At 34.1% G+C, this 22,879-nt stretch overlaps 4 protein-coding genes across 6 annotated transcripts; 1 reads left to right on the plus strand and 3 right to left on the minus strand.

The window, feature by feature from the left end:
- The first annotated feature begins 263 nt into the window (after positions 1 to 263).
- On the plus strand, positions 264 to 3,649 carry LOC137814407 (serine/arginine-rich splicing factor RS2Z32-like). Of its 2 annotated transcripts, none has more exons than XM_068617124.1 (7): positions 264 to 398; positions 707 to 831; positions 1,725 to 1,764; positions 1,932 to 2,027; positions 2,510 to 2,697; positions 2,825 to 2,929; positions 3,038 to 3,649. In XM_068617124.1, exons 2-7 carry the CDS (start codon positions 725 to 727, stop codon positions 3,402 to 3,404), a joined length of 903 nt encoding a protein of 300 aa, XP_068473225.1. In that variant the 5' UTR covers positions 264 to 398; positions 707 to 724; the 3' UTR covers positions 3,405 to 3,649. The 2 variants fall into 2 exon arrangements, with proteins under 2 accessions (XP_068473225.1, XP_068473226.1); XM_068617125.1 differs by having other exon boundaries at positions 325 to 398; positions 1,487 to 1,764.
- A 3,628-nt stretch (positions 3,650 to 7,277) lies between these two features.
- Positions 7,278 to 15,264, minus strand: LOC137814404 (uncharacterized). The gene is made up of 4 exons (XM_068617120.1): positions 14,878 to 15,264; positions 14,613 to 14,788; positions 8,330 to 8,528; positions 7,278 to 7,647 (listed from the first exon to the last, which is right to left on the minus strand). The coding sequence occupies exons 1-4, from the start codon at positions 14,939 to 14,941 to the stop codon at positions 7,415 to 7,417; spliced, it is 672 nt and encodes a 223-aa protein (XP_068473221.1). The 5' UTR covers positions 14,942 to 15,264; the 3' UTR covers positions 7,278 to 7,414.
- A 767-nt stretch (positions 15,265 to 16,031) lies between these two features.
- LOC137814403 (protein ALUMINUM SENSITIVE 3) lies at positions 16,032 to 18,024 on the minus strand. 2 transcript variants are annotated; one of them, XM_068617118.1, is made up of 3 exons: positions 17,584 to 18,024; positions 16,985 to 17,230; positions 16,032 to 16,465 (listed from the first exon to the last, which is right to left on the minus strand). In XM_068617118.1, the coding sequence occupies exons 1-3, from the start codon at positions 17,875 to 17,877 to the stop codon at positions 16,154 to 16,156; spliced, it is 852 nt and encodes a 283-aa protein (XP_068473219.1). In that variant the 5' UTR covers positions 17,878 to 18,024; the 3' UTR covers positions 16,032 to 16,153. The 2 variants fall into 2 exon arrangements, with proteins under 2 accessions (XP_068473219.1, XP_068473220.1); XM_068617119.1 differs by having other exon boundaries at positions 16,985 to 17,205; positions 17,584 to 18,002.
- A 1,524-nt stretch (positions 18,025 to 19,548) lies between these two features.
- On the minus strand, positions 19,549 to 21,163 carry LOC137814405 (dirigent protein 17-like). Its single transcript, XM_068617121.1, has 2 exons — positions 20,734 to 21,163; positions 19,549 to 20,270 (listed from the first exon to the last, which is right to left on the minus strand). The coding sequence occupies exon 2, from the start codon at positions 20,246 to 20,248 to the stop codon at positions 19,772 to 19,774; it is 477 nt and encodes a 158-aa protein (XP_068473222.1). The 5' UTR covers positions 20,249 to 20,270; positions 20,734 to 21,163; the 3' UTR covers positions 19,549 to 19,771.
- Positions 21,164 to 22,879: the final 1,716 nt, after the last annotated feature.

Here is a 22,879-nt window from a genome sequence, read left to right on the forward strand (position 1 = left end):
ATAAAACAAAAAATAATTTATTATTATTATTATTATTATTATATTACAAGATTAAAAGAAGATTTTAATAAATAGTTTAGAGATTAAGGGTGAATGAATATAAAAAGTTAGAAGTTAATGTCTCACATTCTAAATTTTTTTGAATTATATAATTTAGAACTAAAAATGAATATCCATTTAAAATGTATCGAGGTGCATGTTTAAATTATGGGAGTGCAGGATGCATTAGCATTTGTCCTTTCATGTTTATTTTTCATGAAAAGCCCAATTTCTGGCCCAATTAACAAAAAGAATGTATAGAGATATGTGGCAGAGGTCTTCTATAAATCAATCATCGGATAGTAGCCGATCTACTTTGAAAGGGTTAGGTTTGGACAAAAACATCAATCCGCTCCGGGGTATCCTTTCTATTCCCTCTATTTCTTCCAATTGTTTGATTCGCCTTTTCCACTTTTGGTGCTAGTCTCTATTGGAATTTCTCTCTGGATGTTTCTCTTCTCATCAATTTCTGATTTAATAATTTACCGATTTGTTTGTTTTCTGCTAAGTAGGTTTTTGAAATTGACCAAATGTTTGAAATTCAATTATTTTTTCCATAATCCATTCCCCTTTATTTCAATTTCAGATTTTTGTTTCTGCTGAGAGAAGGGGTCTGTGTGACCGCTTTCATAATTAACCCCGAAATTTCATTTTGTTTATTTTGCAGAACTAGAAGCAATCAACGATGCCTCGCTATGATGATAAATATGGCAATACACGCCTGTACGTGGGACGCTTGTCTCAGAATACCCGTTCCCGTGATCTGGAGCGTGTTTTCGGCAGATATGGAAGGTAATTCCCCTTTTTTTAATCATTAATTCTTATCTTTCGAATTATATAGAGAACCATAGACTTGATTATTTTTCTACGCAACCTCAGCCATTTTCAAAAGCAATGTTATTTACATGCAAGTTTTGAGATTGCGGTTGTGGATTCATCGCGATTCTTCATGTTACAGAAAATTTCAGACAAATAACTGTTATTACAGTGTTGAGGCCGACAACACAGTTTGGGTCCGTCTTTTAACTACCATGCTTACTTGTAAAGGGGCTATTTGACCTTTTAATTTTTAACATGTTTTTGTTGTTATTCCATGCTTGTTTGTTTGTCTATATGGAAGATTGGCTTTGTTCTTTAGTACTTCATTTCTTGCTTAGAGTGGTCAGGATGTTTTACGTTGTTTTGTCCTATCTATTTAATGTTTAAATTGCTTGACTTTTTGTAATTGATGTTTGGAATTGTGTGATTCATCTTTATTGTTTACATTGGCTAGGGAGTTAAGTTAGTGATTTGTTGCCGTCGGCTGTCGACCTTGTTTTATGCTGAAACTTAGGGTGGTGATGTACAGGTTTTATCTGAGCTTGGATTTGTATTGTTATTTGTCATGTTATGCGTGGGAACCGAATCCCCTAGGTGTCATGTTTTAACATGAATAATCTTGTTGAAGGTTTCTGTGGTTTTCTCTAAACCTGGAGGTCTGTGTTGGGAGGTTGGCCTTGGTGGAATTGATGGAAATTCCTGTCGAGTGTTGACTTTGGCGATTCTTTCTGTAATGTTATTGCGTGTTTTTTATGGAAATGGCAACAATCACAAACTGGTGTTTAGTCCGTCTTTGAGGGGCGTTGTATACAGTTCCAGTAGTTAAGTAATGATGGCCTTACTGTTTCTGGAAACCATTTCCGCAGAGTTCGAGGTGTGGATATGAAGAATGATTTCGCCTTTGTTGTAAGTTGCCACCCTATTCTTGATCTTTTGTCTATTTCTTTTGACTTCCATTTCTCCTCATGCCTTTGATCCAAGGTGGCTATTAATGTCTGCTCGGAAGAATTCAGTTGTAAATGATGGTAAGATTCTGTTACTTTATCGGCTTGGTACTGACAGCTTTTGAACAGGAATTTAGCGATCCTCGGGATGCGGATGATGCTAGATATAACTTGGATGGCCGTGACTTTGAAGGAAGTCGTATTATTGTTGAATTTGCCAAGGGGGTAGGAACCAGTTAAATTTAAAGTTTATTTGCATTTTAGTTTTAGTAAGATTTGGTCTTCTCAATTGTAATTGACTATCTAAAGGATGCTTTTCATAGTTTCTGTAGTGTTATTTAACGCATATAACCTGTGTACAGTTCAGTGTTCATCTGTAAGTGCTTGCTCCATTCTTTAATGCATGTTTGTTGGACTTTATTGTAGCTTATAGGGATTTATTCCATTGTTGGACTTTAATGTCCTTAGTGCCTGCCTCTATTTCTGCACATTATTCTCCCCATAGTTATCAACAACGGGCAATTAGTTGATGGTCTCTTTTTTCAGTCTTAACAGTTTCCTTTAGAACTTCATACACATATTCAATTTCTTCTGGACCAATGCATCTCTATTTTCATTGCTATTGTTCTTTGAATTTTTTAACCAATTTTGGTAGTCTTTATTGCTTCTTAATTGTTTTTTCATCTGATCTCTATTTTTTAATTCAGGGTCCACGTGGTTCTCGTGAATACTTGGGTCGGGGTCCACCTCCTGGATCTGGACGATGCTTTAACTGTGGCATTGATGGTCATTGGGCCCGAGATTGCAAAGCTGGGGATTGGAAGAACAAATGCTACCGCTGTGGGGAAAGAGGTCATATAGAGAAGAACTGCAAGAACAGTCCCAAAAAGCTGAGGTAGGCCCTGGTTTTTTTCCAAACCCCTCTGCATCATCGGGTTGATACGTTCTTAACTTAACTATTGTTTTTTCAATGAATTTTGTGCGCTTTAAATATTGTATGTGTCTTTGAATTTGTTCTGTAGCACCAGCAGGCGTGGCCGGAGTCTTTCACGATCACCAGTCAGATCATGGTCTCCTCGTCGTGGGAGAAGCAGGGATCGAAGCTACAGCCGTGACCGCAGCTACAGGTTGGGTTCTAATAATCTTCTAATGCAATTATCTGTTGTTTCTCTAGTCAGTATTTTTGTTGTAATAAGCTTGTAACCTGTGTTTTGGTCACCTATTTTTTTTGCCAGTCGATCTAGATCTCCTGTCAGAAGAGCAAGAAGCCCAGTTTCTGAAGATAGGTCACGGAGTCCTCGGCCTTCCAAGATAAGGAAGCATAGTGCATCACCGGACCGTAGCAGCCCACAGAAGAGAAGTGACACATCTCCCCCTAATGATGATAGGTTGGTCACTCAGCGAGATGGGTCTGACTTGAGTGATGGTCCAAGAGGGAAAAGTCGAAGCCCTGCTAGTCCTGCAAGGGACCGGAATGTGAGGGGCTATGATAGCCCTAAATCTAATGGGCGCAGCCGGAGCCCCAGCCGGAGCCCTAGGGATGATGACAGGAGCCCCATTGATGAAGATGATGACAATCCTCGCCGCTCACAATCACCCTAGATAGTACTTTTTGGTTAGAGATCGGGATTCTGGCCCAGTTTATATCTGGATTATAAAATGCACTCCAGTTTAATTGAGACTTGTGTTTATGAAAATGTTTTATGTACGTATGTATCCATGCATGCTTATTATTCAGATTCTTGCTGGTCAACAACTAGCGTGTGTGGCTCAGCTAGAATATGGTGCGCATGAATTAGTTCAAGAGTCGGGATATTTTAATCCAATATAAATTATTGTGAGCGAAATTTAAATCTTGCATGTTTTGAAGCTTGACTCGAAAGATCTTAAGGATTTGACGATTATTTTAATTAGACAATCATAACAGTATTGAGAAACTACCTGGTCGAGTCTTAGTGTGATCTCGTAGGATTTTGGAATCCATTCAACTATGGTTATCATCTAATTTGTAGTAAATCGAATATTCCTATTCCTCTATTAGTTTATTGTTAAATGTATTTCGACATCATTGTTTGGAGGTGAAAAGGATTACGTTATATATTTTTTTCAAAAAAACAAAATTTGAAATTTTTTTTATTTCTTTATTTCTAGCTTGCTAATCGGTATGTTTTAATTTAATGTTCTCGGGAAATGAATGCATAAATGTTTTCGAAGAAAGATACAATGATCTTTTGTCTAAGAAGTTATGATATAGATCTAACTAAAATGATTTACTTTATGTCAATTTTTTCACAAAACTAAATTGAATTTGTAAAAGTTTTTAGATTACAAGTAGAAAATTAGTTAAGGCCTATGACAATAATAACAATATTTACATTAATCTATCAAATCATATTAAGAAAATAAGTGATAATGATAACATTATAATAATAGTTGTAGTAATAAAATGATTGTAATAAGATAGCATTTAATAGCACCACAAATCCATTATGGACGATAAACAACATTTAATTGTGTCAATTTTATGTCATCTGTCAAATTTGTTTGCAACAAAACTTAGAGTACAGGTCTCAATCATCTCTTTATCATGGGTATTTCCATAATTATTAAGTTTAACATTCCTCTGGCCTGTTCAAATTTATGGTACTTATAAACAACTGCTCAAAAAATTCTAGGGATCACTCCACGGAATCATGGACATAACATATATGTCGCGAACACCATTACCAAAATTAAATCATTATCAATGGAACAATTTTTGTGTCTTTATATTTTATTATAATTAATGAAGATGTGATGGGGAAGTATTTTAAATAGGATTCCAGCGTATGAATATCATAAATATTAAAATGATTAAATGACCGTAAAGAGATTTCATTTGTCACTTCATTCATTTCATACAGATTTCATTTGTCACTTCATAATAAGTTAAACTTAAAATTATTTTTTAAAATAATATGAAAGTTATTTAGAATATATATACATAATGAGAATATATCTTAAGAGAATTTATTGAATCTGTTTATTTTATAAAGTTTAGTAAAAACCGCATGGTATATGATGTGGTGCAAAACATATTTTATGACAATACAAAATATTGATCCACACTGTTAGATTATTTCTTTGCACACAACGAATATGAATGCATAGTATCCTTCATATTCAAGTCTAAAATCCATATTTGCGTTGACAAGTGTAATGATCTTAATACATTGGTTCTCACGACATTATTGTTCATGTGCATTAGGTTTTTTGCTGCATATAATTATTTATCACAGTACAAAGGAGCAATCCATATTGCCTCAACTAATGTGATGACCATGATTGCAATGGTCCAAATTATTTTATACTTATAAAAAATATTATAAATCTAGTTAATAAACACAGGAAAACATTCAAATCCAATAAACTATTTCATTCTCTTTCAATATTGTAACTTATAACAAACTCTTCAAACTCTAATCTCATCACTTCATGTAAAGTAATAATATACTTCTATTATTATGTTCAAGGGGCAACTATTAGTGATAGTCATAATAATTAGTGTCAAATACACTTGATTTAGTTAATAACAATGGTAATTTAACACGTGTATCTCAACTGTGCAACTGTTTTTCTTAGAAAGACTCAGAAGTGTTATATTATGGAGAGGCCAATCACAAAAATATAATATACATATGTCATTGAGTTTACAGTTTTAGATCATATACAAATTATTCAATATCTAATGATGATGTATCCTAAATATTTCAATTTTAGATTTCTTATTTATAACATATCAATCATAGTACAAATCCTCCTTTTATCATTTCATGAAATCTTATTCTATGAAACACAATGGAACATAATTGAACTGTTTACTTATGAAATGCAATGAAACATAAGTGAATTGTTTGCTTATGAAATGCAATCATAATTGAATTGTTTGCTTGTTACATATCAATCATACTAACAATCCTCCTTCATCGTTTTGCAATTTTGAATGTGAAATTAGAAAAGAAAATGACTAATGCATTTTTTATAATTTAAAATTAGTTAAAGATACATTATTTCTTTACGCGTCTAATTTAAACGAAAAACATTATCTAAGATTAAAAAAAAGTGTTAGAATGATACTTAATCTAAGAGATAATCTCGAGTTAACAAAATTATTGATGGAAGGACTGAATGAAAAATTTAAAGACTCAAATGTTTTAAATTTTTCTGAAGGACTTATTTGATACTTCTCATATTTCAAGACCTATTTGACATCACTTACATATTTTAAGATCGGACCCGGGGAAATGATACTTCTTGAGAAAAAAATAAAACATGATATAAAAAGTTATCATGTATATGTTTTTATCCAATTCTAAAATTGCTCTACAAGTTGTTGTTACAGAGAAAACAGAGTAAAAATCCTTTGCGAGATCAATTAATATATAAGACAATTGACTTTCTATTCATCAATTTCTCCAGGCTACTTTTTAAGGTAAGTGAAGAAGTTCATTTCTCTAATAATTTGTCTTTAAAGGCCGAATTGCCAAAGCGTGATAATAGTGCTCCTGATGTTGGTAATGTGTTGGATTGGTCCAATGCAAAAACCAATATGCAGTGGCTGAAGATTTCATTGGTGGGATAGAGAGTGGGACTTCAAAGTGAGACTGAAGATTTAAATTTGTAAAAGTGATCTTAAATAATAGATGTATATCCAGTGCAGTTCAATAAAACACAACACATTTGAGTGTAGTTTACTCTTAAATGTGATAAAAAGTTAAATATGTTGTTTTTAGATAATGGTAATAATAGTGACAATTACTGGCAATTAAAATTAATGTTCAAAGCTCAAAGGCACCGCTCTGTTTATTGATTATTTTGTTATATTATTCCAAAACAAATGATTAGTCCAAACTAGTATCCTCACAAATATGGAATAAATTAACAATCAGAATCATCCCCACAAAAAGCTGAGATATCCAGTTTTCATCAACCCATAGCTGCAGTGCTAATAATTACAATCAATTTACCTTTCTAGTTTGGATTGACCTTGTCACAGGTAGTGTATATATATACTTTGAGAAACAAACACCTGATTGTCACAAGGGCTCTATTTTGCCATCAATTTTCAGGGATAAACTATTTTCTCTCCCTATTTTACAAACTTTTCATCAGCATAACCTGTTGAACAGTTTTATTTTCCACTTTCTAGTCAGCAAGAAAGCTAACTAAATAAGAACAAGTAACCAACTTCCTAATTGATTCCTAATTGAGAGACCGTGTTCAATTTGAAACACCCTTTCTGTTTTACCTCAAGGACTGGTTTTAGAGTTGCTATTCAATTTTAACCGCACGTACAGTAGCATCTAGGCCTTAGTTCCACTGGTAGAGGCTACACACGTCTAAGTTGAATAATGTACTCCTCTAATCTCATTTGAGAAAGGATGAATCAATGAGAGCTTAGTTTTTTTTCCAGATTGTTAACGCATTTCTGTCAGGTGAAGTTCAAAACAGCCATACATAAATGTGCAGTAGTAGTATGTACAGGTAATATGAACAATAAAATATTTTCTCAATCATTATCTTAAACAAAATTGTGAGGTAAACCAACTGTACAGGAGGGAACTTGTTTGCTGTCATATTATAGTTCCGAGGCCGAGCTCATCCTCAATGTCATCACCATCTTCAAATAGCTTCATAAACCGAGCCTGATCCTGCTCCCTCTTCTTCTTTTGCCAATACTTGTATATAACCAGTATTGCTAGAGTCAATATGGCTAAGACCAAAATAGTTAGCAAAACGATAACTGCTCCATGCATTCCTTTTTTACTTTGATATTGATTCTTGGAAGGCGGTGCAGAGACAGAAACTACACATTTTTTTCCGCAAACATATATTAGCAACTAATGAAGTAAAGAAGCATTCATGCACGAGAAAAATAACTAGGAAAACAACTTGAAAGGTTAATTAAAAAGGGAGCAGAAGTGGAAGAAACTTAATTTGGGCAATCCCAGTAATTCGCAGACTCACAAGAACAAAATGAATGAAGATTGAAGAGAGAACTATCTTAAACATGTGGTAATAATATCAGCAATAGTCAAGACTTATCCCTTTAGGTGGATTCAGACCACAGATTATATATAATATTGAAGATACTTAGCTGATAGAATTGAAGTTTAAGATAAATAAGCCCTACCTTGTGTTAATTAATACCTATTAATCCTTGTCTAGTTGGTTACGGGTAAAAAGGTTAAGATAATTTATTATTTTGTTTAGATTCTTAACCAAATAATCTTCTACACAGGTCATCAATTGCGACATAATTGAGGTTACTAAGCACTGTTTTGAAAATTACAAAATTGAACTGTAAGCACCATATTAGAGATTAAAAGAACCATAGACAGAAGTTGAATTTGTTTACTTTCGATAACTTCATAATTGTTGCATTGGAATCATATATGTCACAACTACTATCACACAGTTGTCTGTGAAGTCTAATGCCATGATATCTGTAAGGAGTTTCCCAAAAAAAAAGGTAGCAAGAAACTCACCACCAGAAATAGGTAAGCAGTCTGGGCAGAGAAAACTAGCATTGAATTCTTTTTCCTTGAAGTGGATATATCTTCCATCAGGGGTGGTAAAATCAGAAGGACACAATTCCCACTCGTCAAACACATCATCATAAAGAATTTTGTTTTCCTCATAGACTCCACATCGTTTACACTTTTTACCGAAGAAATTAGTTAAAGGCTGGAACCACATAGCAAATTCATAAGTAATGATTGAGCGAAATCTCATAAAGTAACATTTGAAATTACAAATGCAAAGTCACTTGAATTTAATGATTAAGCAAACCAGTCTAATAGTTGTTTTTTGGTAAAACAAGATGAGCTAATTGCCTAAATTAAAAATAACAGTAGTGTGTACAAAGAAGCAAGGATTTCAAATAATTGATTTTTAAACCTCATTGTTACTAGAGCTAAAAGATGACTGGCCTCATCATAACCAATTAAGTACCCACCCAGCTCAAATTAACTAAATAACTACCAAGCAGTGAATATTTTGCAATTTTAACTATACATAGAGCTATTATTGGATTCATCTTAGCTAAGGCATTGCAGTACGCAATTCCTTTGCCATAAATATTCTGTACATGTGACATTCTTCTACAAAGAAAACACACTTGAAATAAGGTCAGCCTCTCTTCTAACATTAGCCATAAACCAAGCCAGGATCTCAATCCACCTTATGATGTCTCTGTCTTAACTTTTTTCCGCGTGTCAGTATTGGTTCTTAGATAGGCGTGGTAATTCTCTGGTTTGTGACTGTTGTCCCTTATGTAGTGTGGAAGAAGAAATGGTAAGTCATCTATTTTTTGTGTGTAGGGTTTCTTGGAGAATTTGGGGACTGTGTCTCGAGTGACTGGGGATTTACATTGTGATGCACAAGTGCACTTTAAGATGATTAAACCTATAGGTTTGAAACATGCTATTGCTAGGTGTTGGGGGGGGGGGGGGGGGGGGGGGGGGGGGATTTGAGTAGGTATATAGGTGAAATTTGGAACCATAGGAATAGAGTGGTTTTTAAGAATGGGTGTGTGGATCTAGTTGAGGTTTTCACTTTGGTACAAAGGAAGACTTGATCTTGGATTACGATGAAGAAAAGATTGATTGATTTCTCTTACTCGGATTGGTGTTTGGAACCTCTCTGTTGTATGAAATATTTGAGAGATTGATGTTTGGTGATTTATGTTTAACGTTTTGTCCAGGTTTGGTAGTTTTGGTGTGTTTTGTGCAGGTTTTCTTGGCTTTTGTTTCTTCTTGACAGGGTTGGTTTGAAGATTTTGGTCTTGGGTTATGGCGAAGGAAAGACTGGTTGATTTATCCTACTCGGATTGGTGTTTGAAACCTTTATGTTATATGAGATATTTGAGAGACTGATGTTTGGTGATTCTTGTTTAACGATTTGTCCACATTTGAAAGATGTGATGTGTTTTGTGCAGGTTTTTTGGCTGCTATATCCTCATTGCAGGGTCGGTTTGATGAGTTTTAAGCTTGGGTGTTTGGTTTACTTTTGTTTGTTGGCAAAGATTGAGTTTAGTTGTTGGATTTTTGTGTCTTATCTTAAGAATGTGTTCATTTGAAGGGTTGATGTAATTGTATATTGATGTACTCTTGTTATTGTATGTTAATGTGGTTGATGTGTTGTAATGTCTGTGGGATCCCCAGCTGATTGGGGGATAAGAAGTTTGTGTTGGGATTATTTGTATAATGATTGGGGCACTCTTAAAGTGTCTCATTTTATTTTATTTATTCTTTGTTGATAAAAAAAAAGTATTGGTTATTGGATATTAGACCATGGAGCCAACAATCAAATATGTTTATCCCTGATTGGTTCAATACTTACAAATAGAATTAAGCCAATCAATCACACTACCAATTGGAAACTGTGACTGCACATTATTCAGGAACTTTGAATTATTCATCCACCTTATATCTCACTAATGTTCTCTAACACCAAGAATTTTATTTCAATCTATTTCAGTGTCCAAGCTGTGATCTCTTGTTGGGAATCCCTCCTTATTCTAATGGGGACCATGATCAATTAATCTTGATAACTGATTCATTGAGTATATTCAATGATGACTATTCCAAAAGTCTTGAAATTATAACTCTCTCTTGAAAATGTGATGAGCTTCAATTACCCACTAACTCTTTATGTCATAAGGCTTTCTCTCATTCTCTATATAAAGGGAACTTGTGAGGAAGAGAAAAACATGGTGAAAAGAGCAATATAGAGAGTAAAAGAGAGAGTTGATATCCACCATAGTGTGAGATTAGAAATCTTAGTGAAAGGTTAGAGAGACGTTGTATTCCATCCTTGTTGAGTGAGATTGAGTGTTATGCTCACAGAGTGAGAGAAACAAATATTGTAATCTTATTTTCATAGTGGAGACATTTTCTGGACTAGGTCCCATGAGTTTTTATTCCTCAAGTAGAGGAAGTTTTTCCACATTAAAAATTCTCGGTGTCATTATTTTATTTGCTCTATTTTCTATTATTTGCTTATTGCTTTCGCAAGTGCCCATTTTGTATCTACACCAAAGGGGAAGAATTAATTCTGATTTTCTCAACATTTCTTGAGTTGTACTCTTGAATTTCATGAGTCAGTGAATTCTGGAGCATCTAAAATCCTAGTGGTCAAATGGCTTTGCAGATAAAGTTGAAGGAATTCGGTGATTGATGTCAATCAAGCTCAAGTTCAAGTTGTACCCAATGTCAATGATATTTCCAATTCCATACCTGAGCCAAGACTGCATTAGGACACTTTTGCTGGAACACTTGTTATGTCGGAGAATGTCCTTAAGAAGTAGCCTTTCTTCAACCTTTCATTTTAGTCAATAAGAATTCAATATGTATGCCATTATGCTAGCCAGAAGAGACTACCATAAACTCTTAATCATAAAAAAGCTTCTAAGAGATCTGAATTGCTAGATTTTGACACATGGGGACCCTTGTTCATTGCTTCTATTCATGGACACAAATACATTTTTATCTGTATCGAATGATTTTAGTAGATCTATATGCATTACATAGTGGAAACCCAAAGCTAAAGTACAGAAGGTGAGTCTCATATTTAGAATTTTTTTGTTCTGGGAAGAAACTCAGCATGATGCATGAGTGAACCTGATTTGTACAGATAATGGACCTGAATTTCTGATTTGTCAGCTTTATGCATCTGATGAAATAATTCCCCAGAAAATCTTACGTTGAATCTCCCTTACTAAACCAGAGAATTGAGAGGAAGCACCAACATATACTTATGCAAGTATATAACCTTTTCCCATTCTAAAAATTATATAATTTTTGTCATATGCCCTTACCCATGTCACTGACATCATAAACCAGTTCCTAGTTTATAACCGCATTTCATAAAAGAAAACCCCTTACAGTTTGCTACATAGTTTATTATAGTGATCTCAAAGTCTTTCAATCACTATGTTACCAGACCTGAACCCTGAGCTAGAAAATGCCTTCTTTATAGGTTATAAAATGGGAACAAAGGGATATGGTCGCTAGATTGCAATAGCAGAAAAGCGTTTATAATACCGCAATGTGATTTTCCATGAGATATTCTTTCCCTTAAAGGTTGACAGTGATAGCTTATGATTTCATACTTCTTGGGAATATCACTTTGTAGAATCACAAGAGTTTCCCTCCTGTACTTTATTTTGATAATAGTCCACTAGTATAATAAAATCTTCTCGGTTACCTAACTTTGCATAGGCTGAACCTCAACCAAGAAGATCCACACAGGCTAGACATCAGCCACGTCACCTTGCTAAGTACATATGCAGCTTCTCAACTTATTCAGAAAATTCTTCTTCCTTATACTTCCTTCTTTCTTGTCATGTTTTTTATGCTTTTCCCTTCCATTTGTTGTTTTTCTCATCTGATTACCACACATGTTGCGTTGTAAGTCTCTAATCTAATGCTGAGGCAAATGAATAAGAATGTTGGAACCATTTGATGCTGGGTGAGCTCATAGCTACAAGGAGCAAAGGGACTTGGAAACTAGTTGATCTTCCTAGTCATTTGAAACCCATTAATAGAAAATTGCGATATAAAATAAGGCAATGAGGTGATGGATCTATTGAGCGATTCCTAGCTTGACTTGTTGCCAAAGGTTGTCATGAGGTTGAAGGGCAGGATTACTTTGATACGTTCTGTGGTTCCAAAGTTTACAATTGTTTGCATGCATGCATCCAAAGTTTGCATGTACATCAATTGAGTGTTGTTAGAATCTAGTAGATATGTTAGAACCCTATAAATATGATTCTATATTTATATATTAGGATCAACTAGATTTATTCTATATTTATGTAATTCACCTAAAATAGGAAAATTAAATATTTTTGTAATTATGTTTTTTCCTCTATAAATTGAATAGCTCCGTCGTTGTCTAAAGATACGGAATTCATCCTATGCCTTTTCAGTTTCTCTTTTCTCAACATGGTATCAAGAACCTAGCGAGAAGGGAACCTAATCCGAGTTTTCCTTGGAGCCACTACTAATAGGTGTAATTTTTTTAGAAACCATGTATGTTTTTTAGTTTCTGTGCCTTTTGTTTTTACCGTGTTTCACAATTAGTTGGTGTCATTGTTCACCACTGAAAACCGTCTAGTGAGCTTTTTCTAGCTCACGATGGCCACCACTGGCATTGCCTTGCCATGCAACGACCAAATCTGACAGTCGCTGTGCCCTCCAAGCATTTTTTCTCTTTGCCAGCCGTCATGCTCTTCGGAAGTCACCATGGAGTGAACCTTTTTTGCTCTTTGATAGCCGCTCTCTCTAGCAGTCATTGTGCCTATTGACCCGTTTTGGTCTCCAGCCCCCATCGCACCCTTCGATCCATTTTGCTCTCTAGCAGCCGCTGCACCCTCTAACTCCTTTTTCTCTCAAGCCGCTGCTTCACCTTCTGAGCCTTTTTGCTCTTCGGCAGCCACCACTCCCTTGGTTTATTTTTGCTCTGTGATAGTCCCTGTGCTCTCTGAGCATTTTTTTTCTCTTCAGCGACCGCAATGCTTTTGAGGATATTTTTGCTTTCTAATAACCACCATGTCCTCTAAGCACTTTTTATCTCATGCAGCCGCTGAGCTTTCCAAGCAATTTTTGCTCTCAGACCACTATCTCTTTGTCAATACTACTAGTACTAATTTCACAAGACTTCTAGTTGATATGGATGATATCATCTGTGCAGGAAATTCTTCGATAGAGTTCCAACACATTCGGGAATCCTTAAGTTTTTCCTTGGTTTGAATGCTTCCCATTCCAAACAATTTCATTTGTGAGAGAAAGTAATGTTTGGACCCTGTTGCTGAATATAGTAACTTAAGATCCAAACCAGTTCAAACACCACTGGACCCTTCCATTTAAGATCCGTCAAGATTGAAGAAAGCCTTATGAAGATGTTCCATCGAATAGGCGTCATAGAGGGAGATTGCTTTATCTCATCCTCGCGAGAGTATATTCAGCAGCTGAACAACTTTGTTTCTCATCCAACTTTGGTTCACTACCAAGCTGCTTGCAGGGTTCTCAAATATATGAAGGGTTGCCCAGATCGGCTTTTATTCTTTCCCAGGTCTCTTGCTTTGCAGTTGTTTGGTTTTCAAAAGCTGATTGGCCTGCTGGTTGCTTGGACTTCTTGATCAATCCCAGGACTTTGTTTCTTTCTTGGTTTGTCCGTCATATCTTGGCGCACTTAGAAGCAGCAAACTGTTGCTTGCTCCTCCTCAAAGGCAGAATACAGAGGCCTCGGTTCTACAACATGTGAGCTTCAATGGCTTCTCTACTTTGTGATCTGAATGTCAAATGCACTTGCACCCTGGTTCTATATTGCAACAACCAACGTGTTCCAAAGTAGTCTGTCATGAACAAACAAACTAAACATCTGTCGAGAATGATTGTTATATCATATGGTTCCTGACACAAGAGAAGGCTCTCTAACCCATTTCTTAAGCTCAGGGAAAATTTCTCACTACGCATCTCTCAAGCATTACGTAACCAAATAACTATTCAGACAGCTCCACATAAAAGAATAACTCCCAATCAGTACATTACACAGAGCTACTTACATAGAATGCATCCTAGTTCAACGAATTGCATATTGCAATAATCCCGTTCCATATAAACACTCTACAAACCTAATAATGAGAATTAAATTCATTTGATCACTCCTCTTTCCTGTGATCACTCTCTCATGACTAATAAAATAAAACTCAAATTAAAAATATTTGTGGAAAAGCTTAAAAAACAAAAGGGGACAAGGAGGAACCTGCCAAGACTCTTCACCCTTAAAAGTATAAGAAACGTTGGTTTCTTTAACGTCAAGCAATTCGGTTTTGTTGTCCCCTTTGCACTGAAAATAGAGCGATGGAGTGGCTTTTAGCCACTCGTGGGTTGTGTAGATCTCAATCGAGCTCAGCGTCACGTCCGCAGACACAACCAACCCTGTGCTACCAACAGTTAGTTAGTTTTATGTTTCATGAAACCTGCAAACGAACAAATAAAGGAAAGAAATAACGAAAACTGCAAATTACCTGGGAAATAGGTGAAGAAAAACATGGAAGAGAAAAGAAGGAGAAGAGAATGAGGAGGAGACATGGAGATTGAGATGAGAAGAAAGGTCGACGAAGGAAGGTTGGAGAAGAATTCAGAATTCAGAATTTCAGATACAGAAGCTTAAACGACAGCGTTCAAGGTTGTGAACGGATTGCAACTGCTTTATTGGTTACGCTCTGGTCAATAATATTTGTATCATCGCGTAGGGTACAACACAACAGAATGTTCTGCCACGTCATTATTTCTCAAAACGGCATCGTTCCGATAAGGTAAAGTTGAAACATCGTGAAATTGAATGATTTTAGAGATTGTTTGATCCAGAGGCAGAAATGTTGAACGAATCAACCATTGAAGAAGATGCTAATTAGCTCCACAACTGATTCACCATTATTATAAAATACATCTCAAACAACTGTACAATTACTTAAATCAAAACGATGAATGTTTCAGTTTTCAAGAAAATTATAATATTAAGTATCACTGTTACCTTAAAAAAAAGTATAACTCTAAAGAATGAAACCTGGTTCAATAATGCTGTAACTAATCATGCAAAAGGAAACACGATACCTTTGAATGCGATAAGAAAAAAAAAGGAATGAAAATCAAAATACACCTAAATTTATTTTTTAAGGATAAAATAATAATTAGCTTGATTGTTACTAAATCATCCTAGTTATTATATTTTTAATTTAAAAACACTATTAATTTATAATGTTGATGGAACTATTAGTTTTATAAGAGTTACTAGTTTTGTATACGATGCAAGTTGGGATTGAAAAGAAAATAGATATACCTCATTAATTTATCGATTTAATACAGTAAAACAAAAACTAATGTCCATAATATATTTTTTATAAATTAGAATTAATAAATTTTGTAAAAGAAAATAAAAAATATATTATCTTTTTTAAACCATGCTATGCAAACACTGTCAATCATTAATCTCATTTGTATAATTTGTAATATATATATATATATATATATATATAGTTACATAATAAATCAATTTTCTCAGATTGATATTAATTACTTACAAATTTATACACTCCAAAGTGAGTTATTTACTTTAAATAATCGATCTATCCAGATTTGAAAAGTTGAAGGTGATTTTGAAGATTTACACAAGAATCAATTTTGTGAGACAAGATATAAAAATTTAAATGATTTGAGTATACATCTAATTAGAAATTCAAATTCATATATATTAATGAAGAAAATGGAAGGATTTGAAATGAGAGGGGTTGAAGTTAGGAATCAAGTTGAGAAGACTTTGGTTTCCAACTGATAGGCCTTGGTGAAGAATGCTGGCCAACAGAGGTATGTGGCCATTATGCTGCTAAGAGTTGCTGCACCAATCATCATGTTCATCACCACTATCTGCAGTTGAATGGCTTCCAATGGTGAGGCCCCTCCCATGATGAGACCAGTCATTGCCCCAGGAAGGGATATTAAACCCACTGTTTTGGTGTTGTCCACCACTGGTGAAAGAGCCAATATCACTGCCCTTTTCACTTGCTCTTGCGTTGCTTCTCGCGGTGTTGCACCAAGAGCCAATGCAGTCTCAACCTGTAAAACAGATTATCATCAATGAACATACCAGAGACATTCTGTAACAGTTATTGTCTTTCTTCAACCCATTCAAATGCTTTGATCATATTACAGTTACCTCGTTTATGATCTAATTAATGTAAAATATCACTTTCAATATCAATTTCTTTGTCTGTAAGCAAAACAAAAGAATTAAAAAAAATATTAATATATATTTAATATGATAATGATTGACAAAAAGTAATAGTAAATCATAATGTTTTTAAAGACGTGGCTTTGAAATCAGTTACAATAATATGTAAGTGTGTTTGATTTAATAGAAACTAGTTACAATAATTTAGTAACAAAGAACTTTGTGGTTGGTGTTAAAAGATTGATTGACTTTAGTTTTTTGTTAGTGGCGTGTGTGGATCTGTTCAACCTTACGCAGATCTCATCTTAGTGCAGCAGCAATAACTTGCAAGCTTGTGGCTGAATTATTCATTGTTTATGATATAATGAGTGGATGAACTATAAGGAGGATTACAAGACATATACCAAGTTGATTTGTGTTTTGATGTCGTCTCGGAGTCTTTTCATGGTAACACCAGTTACTGTCATGGAGTTCCCAACCATCATTCCAGCAACAGGTATTATATATCTGGGAGTGAAAGGGAACACGCTCAGCAATACAAGCACACACATGGTCACTGCAGTTCCTGTGAGAATGGAAACCCCAGCCACATACTTTCCTCTAGGAACATGTTTTGCACGCTCACCTGCAGTGTAACCAGCAACTGATACCTGTAACAAAACAAAAAATATATACAAATTTTCTTCACTGGAACCTATACTCAAAACACTAACTTTTGTATCATCAAACTCCTGAAAAAAGCTGCTAGCATTCCAGAATTTTTTTCCTACCCTTTGGTTTTTCTGGTTTCCGGATTTTGTTCACGGACTTCCTATTCAACAATCATTTGAGTTAATCCCAATCATCTAACATTTGAACTAAAACTTGTTGATACACAACATATACATTTACTTGAGATAAATCCGATGAAAGTAATCATTGAAATTTATTACGTGAAATTAATCGATTAGATAATGGATTATGATGGTTGTTAATTAAGAAAGAATAATGAAGAGGGACTAACCATGAAAAGGTAAGCTAGAAGGATCCATCCGGCGTTGTCCTGGTTGAAGATGAACTGCAGCACAAAGCCAATGATAGAGAGTTGAATAAATGCCCTCACAATGGCAACAACCATCTCTATCTCGAGGCCAAGCTTCTGGTAGAAGGACAAGGCCACAGCCAGAAAGACCACCGCAGTAGCAGCCACTGGCTTCACCATGCCCTTGAGGAACTCCACCATCCATGACCAATCCGTGGCCTGAAGTAATGTGTGGTTCTGAGAAGCTAGCATGGGTTTGAGGAAGAAGGAGTCCATGGTGATACATAGGGTATAGCTATGATAACATATATGTGAAGGCCAAAGCAGAAACGACCTTCCCCAGAATGTGAGTCACCATGTGGAGTGAGTAGTTCTCGGTTGCGTGACACAGCAGCAGATTCAGCACTATTTTGGCCTTATCTCACTTTACTTATCAACCATTAATTAATTATTCATTTCTACTGTTCTTTTCACAATTCACAGTTCACAACTACTATCCTTCTCTGCAAAATTATTATTGCATGCTGCTAAATTTTAATGCTTTCACTCAACTTTTACATGAAAAATCTCGTTATGATTCACCTCAAAATTATCGTGAACTATATATATTTAATAGTTTTGAAGCATGTAACAATTTCTCTACGATCCGACCATTTGCTAAATCTGCATACAGTTAACAAATATATTTAAAAATAAAGTAAAATGGAGAAGAGAGTTGACTGAATAAATTAAGAGATTTAAATTTGAATATTTGTCCGAATTAAATTTACTACGGGTGAAAATGCAAAGAAAGGACAATTTTTAGAAAACATTTTTTACATAATATTAAAAAATTATGTTAGGTTTAAAAAAAAAATTTCAAAATCTTAATTTCAAATATTAGGAACTAAATGTTTTTAAGGTATTTTGTAGGAAAGTGACGGAACGTACGTACGACAATGGTGGTTAGTTCGAGGCTGTCCATTGTTCTGAAGCGATTAGTGAAAGTTTGACAAAATCTTGTGCTTCACTCTTACTTTGTCAATCAATTAAAAATAATATCAAGTAGATGATTATTTTAGATAAAAAAAATTAGCATACATAATAATAATAATGATATAAAAATTTTAAAACCTTTTGTACCACTTACACGTTTAAATAAAAACATTTTTTAAGAATAAAAATGCATGTGTTTATTATAGATGTATTTCATATTAATATTTACTCATAAATTATTGTAATTGATAATAATTTGTAATAACTATTTTAAAATTACTTATTGATTAATAGTTTACTCTAGCAGGTCATGCTTAATAACATATTAAATCGTGGGTTTGGATTTGTGCGTTGTATCCACGTTCATAGTTATGGGCGTGGTTTAGGTAGTGTACGGCACATGTGATGTCATCGTATTCTATTTAACCATAAATAATAAAGTGAGATATTGTAATGGCCAATTTCCAAACAATACGTGAGAGATTATTATTTTATTTCCTATTCAAAATAAACTAACTCACAACTTTTGCAATACGTCACTCTTGACGTCAGTGTCAATTGTTAATTAGATAAAGGTATTGAATAAAGGAGGCGAATGATTATTTATTTAAATTATTACTAACTAGATTCAAAAAAATTATAAAAAAAACCCTTAATTTGAACAGATAAAATTAACAGACAATAACATATTAACACGTAAGAAAATTTGTCAAGAAATATTCCAAGTATAGATCAAAACAATATCATGGTGGTTAATAAGCTATCTAACATAAAATTTATACTTGGAAAGATAAAAATTATGTAAGGTGAATCACCTAAAAAGATGGTATATCGTTCATCTTTTATTTTGTTCATCATTCAACTTTTTAGGCTACATATTTTGTGAGCATGAGGCGGATCTTACAACTATATTTAAACAGAACAATCTTGTTGACCCGGGAATGAACGTAATGCAATTCACCAAGCATAATATAATCATAAATCACTAATATAACTAACTTTTGAATTTCCCTAGGTACCAATTTCCTAATTACAAAACAAACAATCCCCACTGCTACAACAAAAGTTTTCAACTGAGCATTTTCAAAACTGTTCAATTCTCAGTGCTACTGTAGGTGTTGCAAGCTATGTAATTGATATCTACAATACAAATCACTAAATTTTCAACTAAAACCTCTTGCTATGGATCTATGGTCTACTTTTCTTTTGTTATCTTCCTTTTGATTTGGGGATTTTGTGAATGATCTACATTCTTAACAGATTTAGGACCATATATCTTGCCTCTGCTCACAACCTCCTCTGCCAATGACTTCAGTGGAACTGTAACATCCAAAGGAAGAAGCACCTCTTCCAACTCCTGCCAATCAAGATCTTCGGAGTCGCCATCTTCATAGTGGACCCTGTACCACCGAGAATCCTTGTCGTAATCAGTTACTCTACCTGAGTAATATCTTCCCATAAACCACTTTCTGACTTCCCTCCCTTCAAACCATTCACCCAAACCTGAAGGCACATTTGTTTCAACTTTGCTCGGAGCATCACGGAGAGCAATAGAGCAGTCACTGGGGATTGCTTCAGGCACCCCATTAATTACAATAGCAGGTTCCCCAGGTAGCTCATAAACCCCAGCTGCTGAAGTATCTGATTCCTGCTTAATTCCTTTGTCTTCCATTTCAACAATTCGCTCGGAAAATCTACACAAAACGGTAAACAATTGAATTATATATAGGAAATGATAATCTTGTGCCTGCATCCCAAGGCTCTATGGAGATTGTACCTCAGAACATGATTTCAGAAAACTACTGTTTGCCAAAATAATTATAAATGAAATGATTATTTTGTGTCTACAGTCCAAAGCTTTACGTAGATTGTGGCTCCGAACACAATTTAACAAAAGTTAGTGTTTTTAAAAACTAATCACAGAATTAAACAGATCATACAAAACATTCAATTACTGCAAAAAAAAAAAGCAAAAGTGGGACATAGGATGGATATAAAGACAATACAACACACAGACGTAAGATCTGAAGATTTACTATCTATGTCCCTGTCTCCGATCTGCGATCACCGGAAAAGTGCGATTCTAGCAGGTAAACCCTAAACCCTAAACTTTGTGTGAACTGAATGAATAAAGGGGAAAAAACATAAGCATCGTACCAGCGGTGGTGGAGCGCCTGCGGAGTGAGGGTCGGAAGAGGGTACGCAGTGGAAGCGATTGTGAGGAGAGAGGGCGAAGACCTAACGGAACCCTAACACGTACCTTATCCTTCGACTGTCTGCAGTGTCGTTTTGCAGAACCGAATGGGATTCGCAAAACGCACCGTCTCTTGATTGTGACACGCACTGCCAATCGAGAGTGTAAAGACGAAGGTTGAAACTCTGAAAACCCGAAGACGAGAGCCAAACACTTTCTCTTCTCGGAATAAACGACAAACCCTCTGCTGTCAAACGATTCGCAGTGCGTGTCTTTAGGGTTTTCGTGAGCACCCTCTGAATAATGTGAATACCCTAAACCCTCTGAATAATGTGAATACCCTAAACCCTCTGAATAAACGCACCCTTGTGATACTTAATCTATGAGATAAACACTAAGTTACCACTGAATGGAAAATTTAAACCAATGCACGGAAAGGAATGGAGTTATTAATGATTTATGAAATATTATTTACTGATTTTAAAGAATATATTTATATATTAATTATTAATTTAGAAAATATACAAATATATAAAGACTTAAATTAATTAGTTGTTTAGAAATTTAATTATCATATACAATGAGAAGAGGACACATAGATAATAAAAAATAAGATTTAAACGGTATCATATTTAAAATTAAAAAACGATTACATCTGTTTGGTTGAAGTAAAAAAGGAAACCTTATAAATAATGGGAAAAAATTACAAACTTCATTAAATTTGAAATTAAAAAATGATAAACTCATTTATGTAATTTGCATAAATAATAGATGTACATAAAACATTGTTTAATTATAAATAAAATGATACAATTTTGGAGTAAATAAAGCAATAATAGACAGGTAGGTAAGAAAAGGACAAAATGTTATTTGTGATGATAAATTAGATGTTAGCCATTTAAACAATTAATTTATTTGTTGCAATAGAAAATAAATTTAACGTGTTTTGAAAGTGTGGACTTCAAGGGTTGGATTGTTTCAAATTATTTATTTTTAAACGTTTCCTTTTTAAAAAGTTTTGTGTAAGTAAATGAGCAAGTAATTAAAATATTATTAATGTTAGACAAAACGTATAGCATATGGTTTTTTTAATAATTAAATTTCCTTGCATATTTTGATTATGACTGCATACAAGTTCATTTTATTATTTTTATTCATTTAATGACCACTATAATGGTTATTAAAATTTCAATTAAAAATTGTTAAAATACTATAAATGAAACTTTGTTAACTTTTAAAGTTTTGATTATTAAAAATGATAAACACGAAATTCTTTAACAACCTTAGATTGGATTGTTTGAATAACAATTTGTTGAAAAAAAAGGTACATTCATGATTGTTTGTATAGAAATAAATTTATACGACATAACAATATAAAATTTTAGCTTCCAGTAACTTATACTTTTGTCTTCCTACATGTTTGATTTTTTTTTTACTATACCGATCAATTAAGGATGTCGAGTGACATGGCTCATTCGGTCTTGATAGGTACACTTTTTTCGTCTTGATGAATCTTTATTTTAGAAGAGTCTATATATGACTATTAGATGCGGAGTGACACCATCTTATACATAAAAAAAAATTCTTTAATCAAACTATATAAAACCTACAAATATAAAATTTAATAAGACAATATGATGTTAATTGTTAAACAAGTTGCCTTAGTCGAAGAGTTGCATGTAGTATCTTGTTCGTTTGGCAAGCGCTGTTAATTGTTTAGCAAGATGCATTGGTCAAAGAGTTGCATTAGCGTGACGTCCGTTTGGAAAATACATGTGTAATCATAACTACTCAATCTATAATTGGATTTCTTGGTACGAACATTCAATCATTTGTGTTCCTTAATGTATACTTAGATTATAGATTGTTGTATTCACTATCCATTTTGCATTTTCCTTTTCATCTATAATTAATTTCATTTTGTTAAGGAATCTCATTTGAGTCTGACTGTTATAACCTCTGTTGAATATAATATCTAATTTACCATTTTCATTTGTAGTTTCCATTTCATAGAATTTGCTACATGAATTCTTTACATCAAGCTTGAATAGATAATAGAGTAAAATACATTCAGTGAGTATACATATATTTTAATCAAAATATTTAGTG

This window comes from Phaseolus vulgaris, chromosome 1, assembly GCF_000499845.2.
Source record: "Phaseolus vulgaris cultivar G19833 chromosome 1, P. vulgaris v2.0, whole genome shotgun sequence".
Taxonomy (NCBI): domain Eukaryota; kingdom Viridiplantae; phylum Streptophyta; class Magnoliopsida; order Fabales; family Fabaceae; genus Phaseolus; species Phaseolus vulgaris.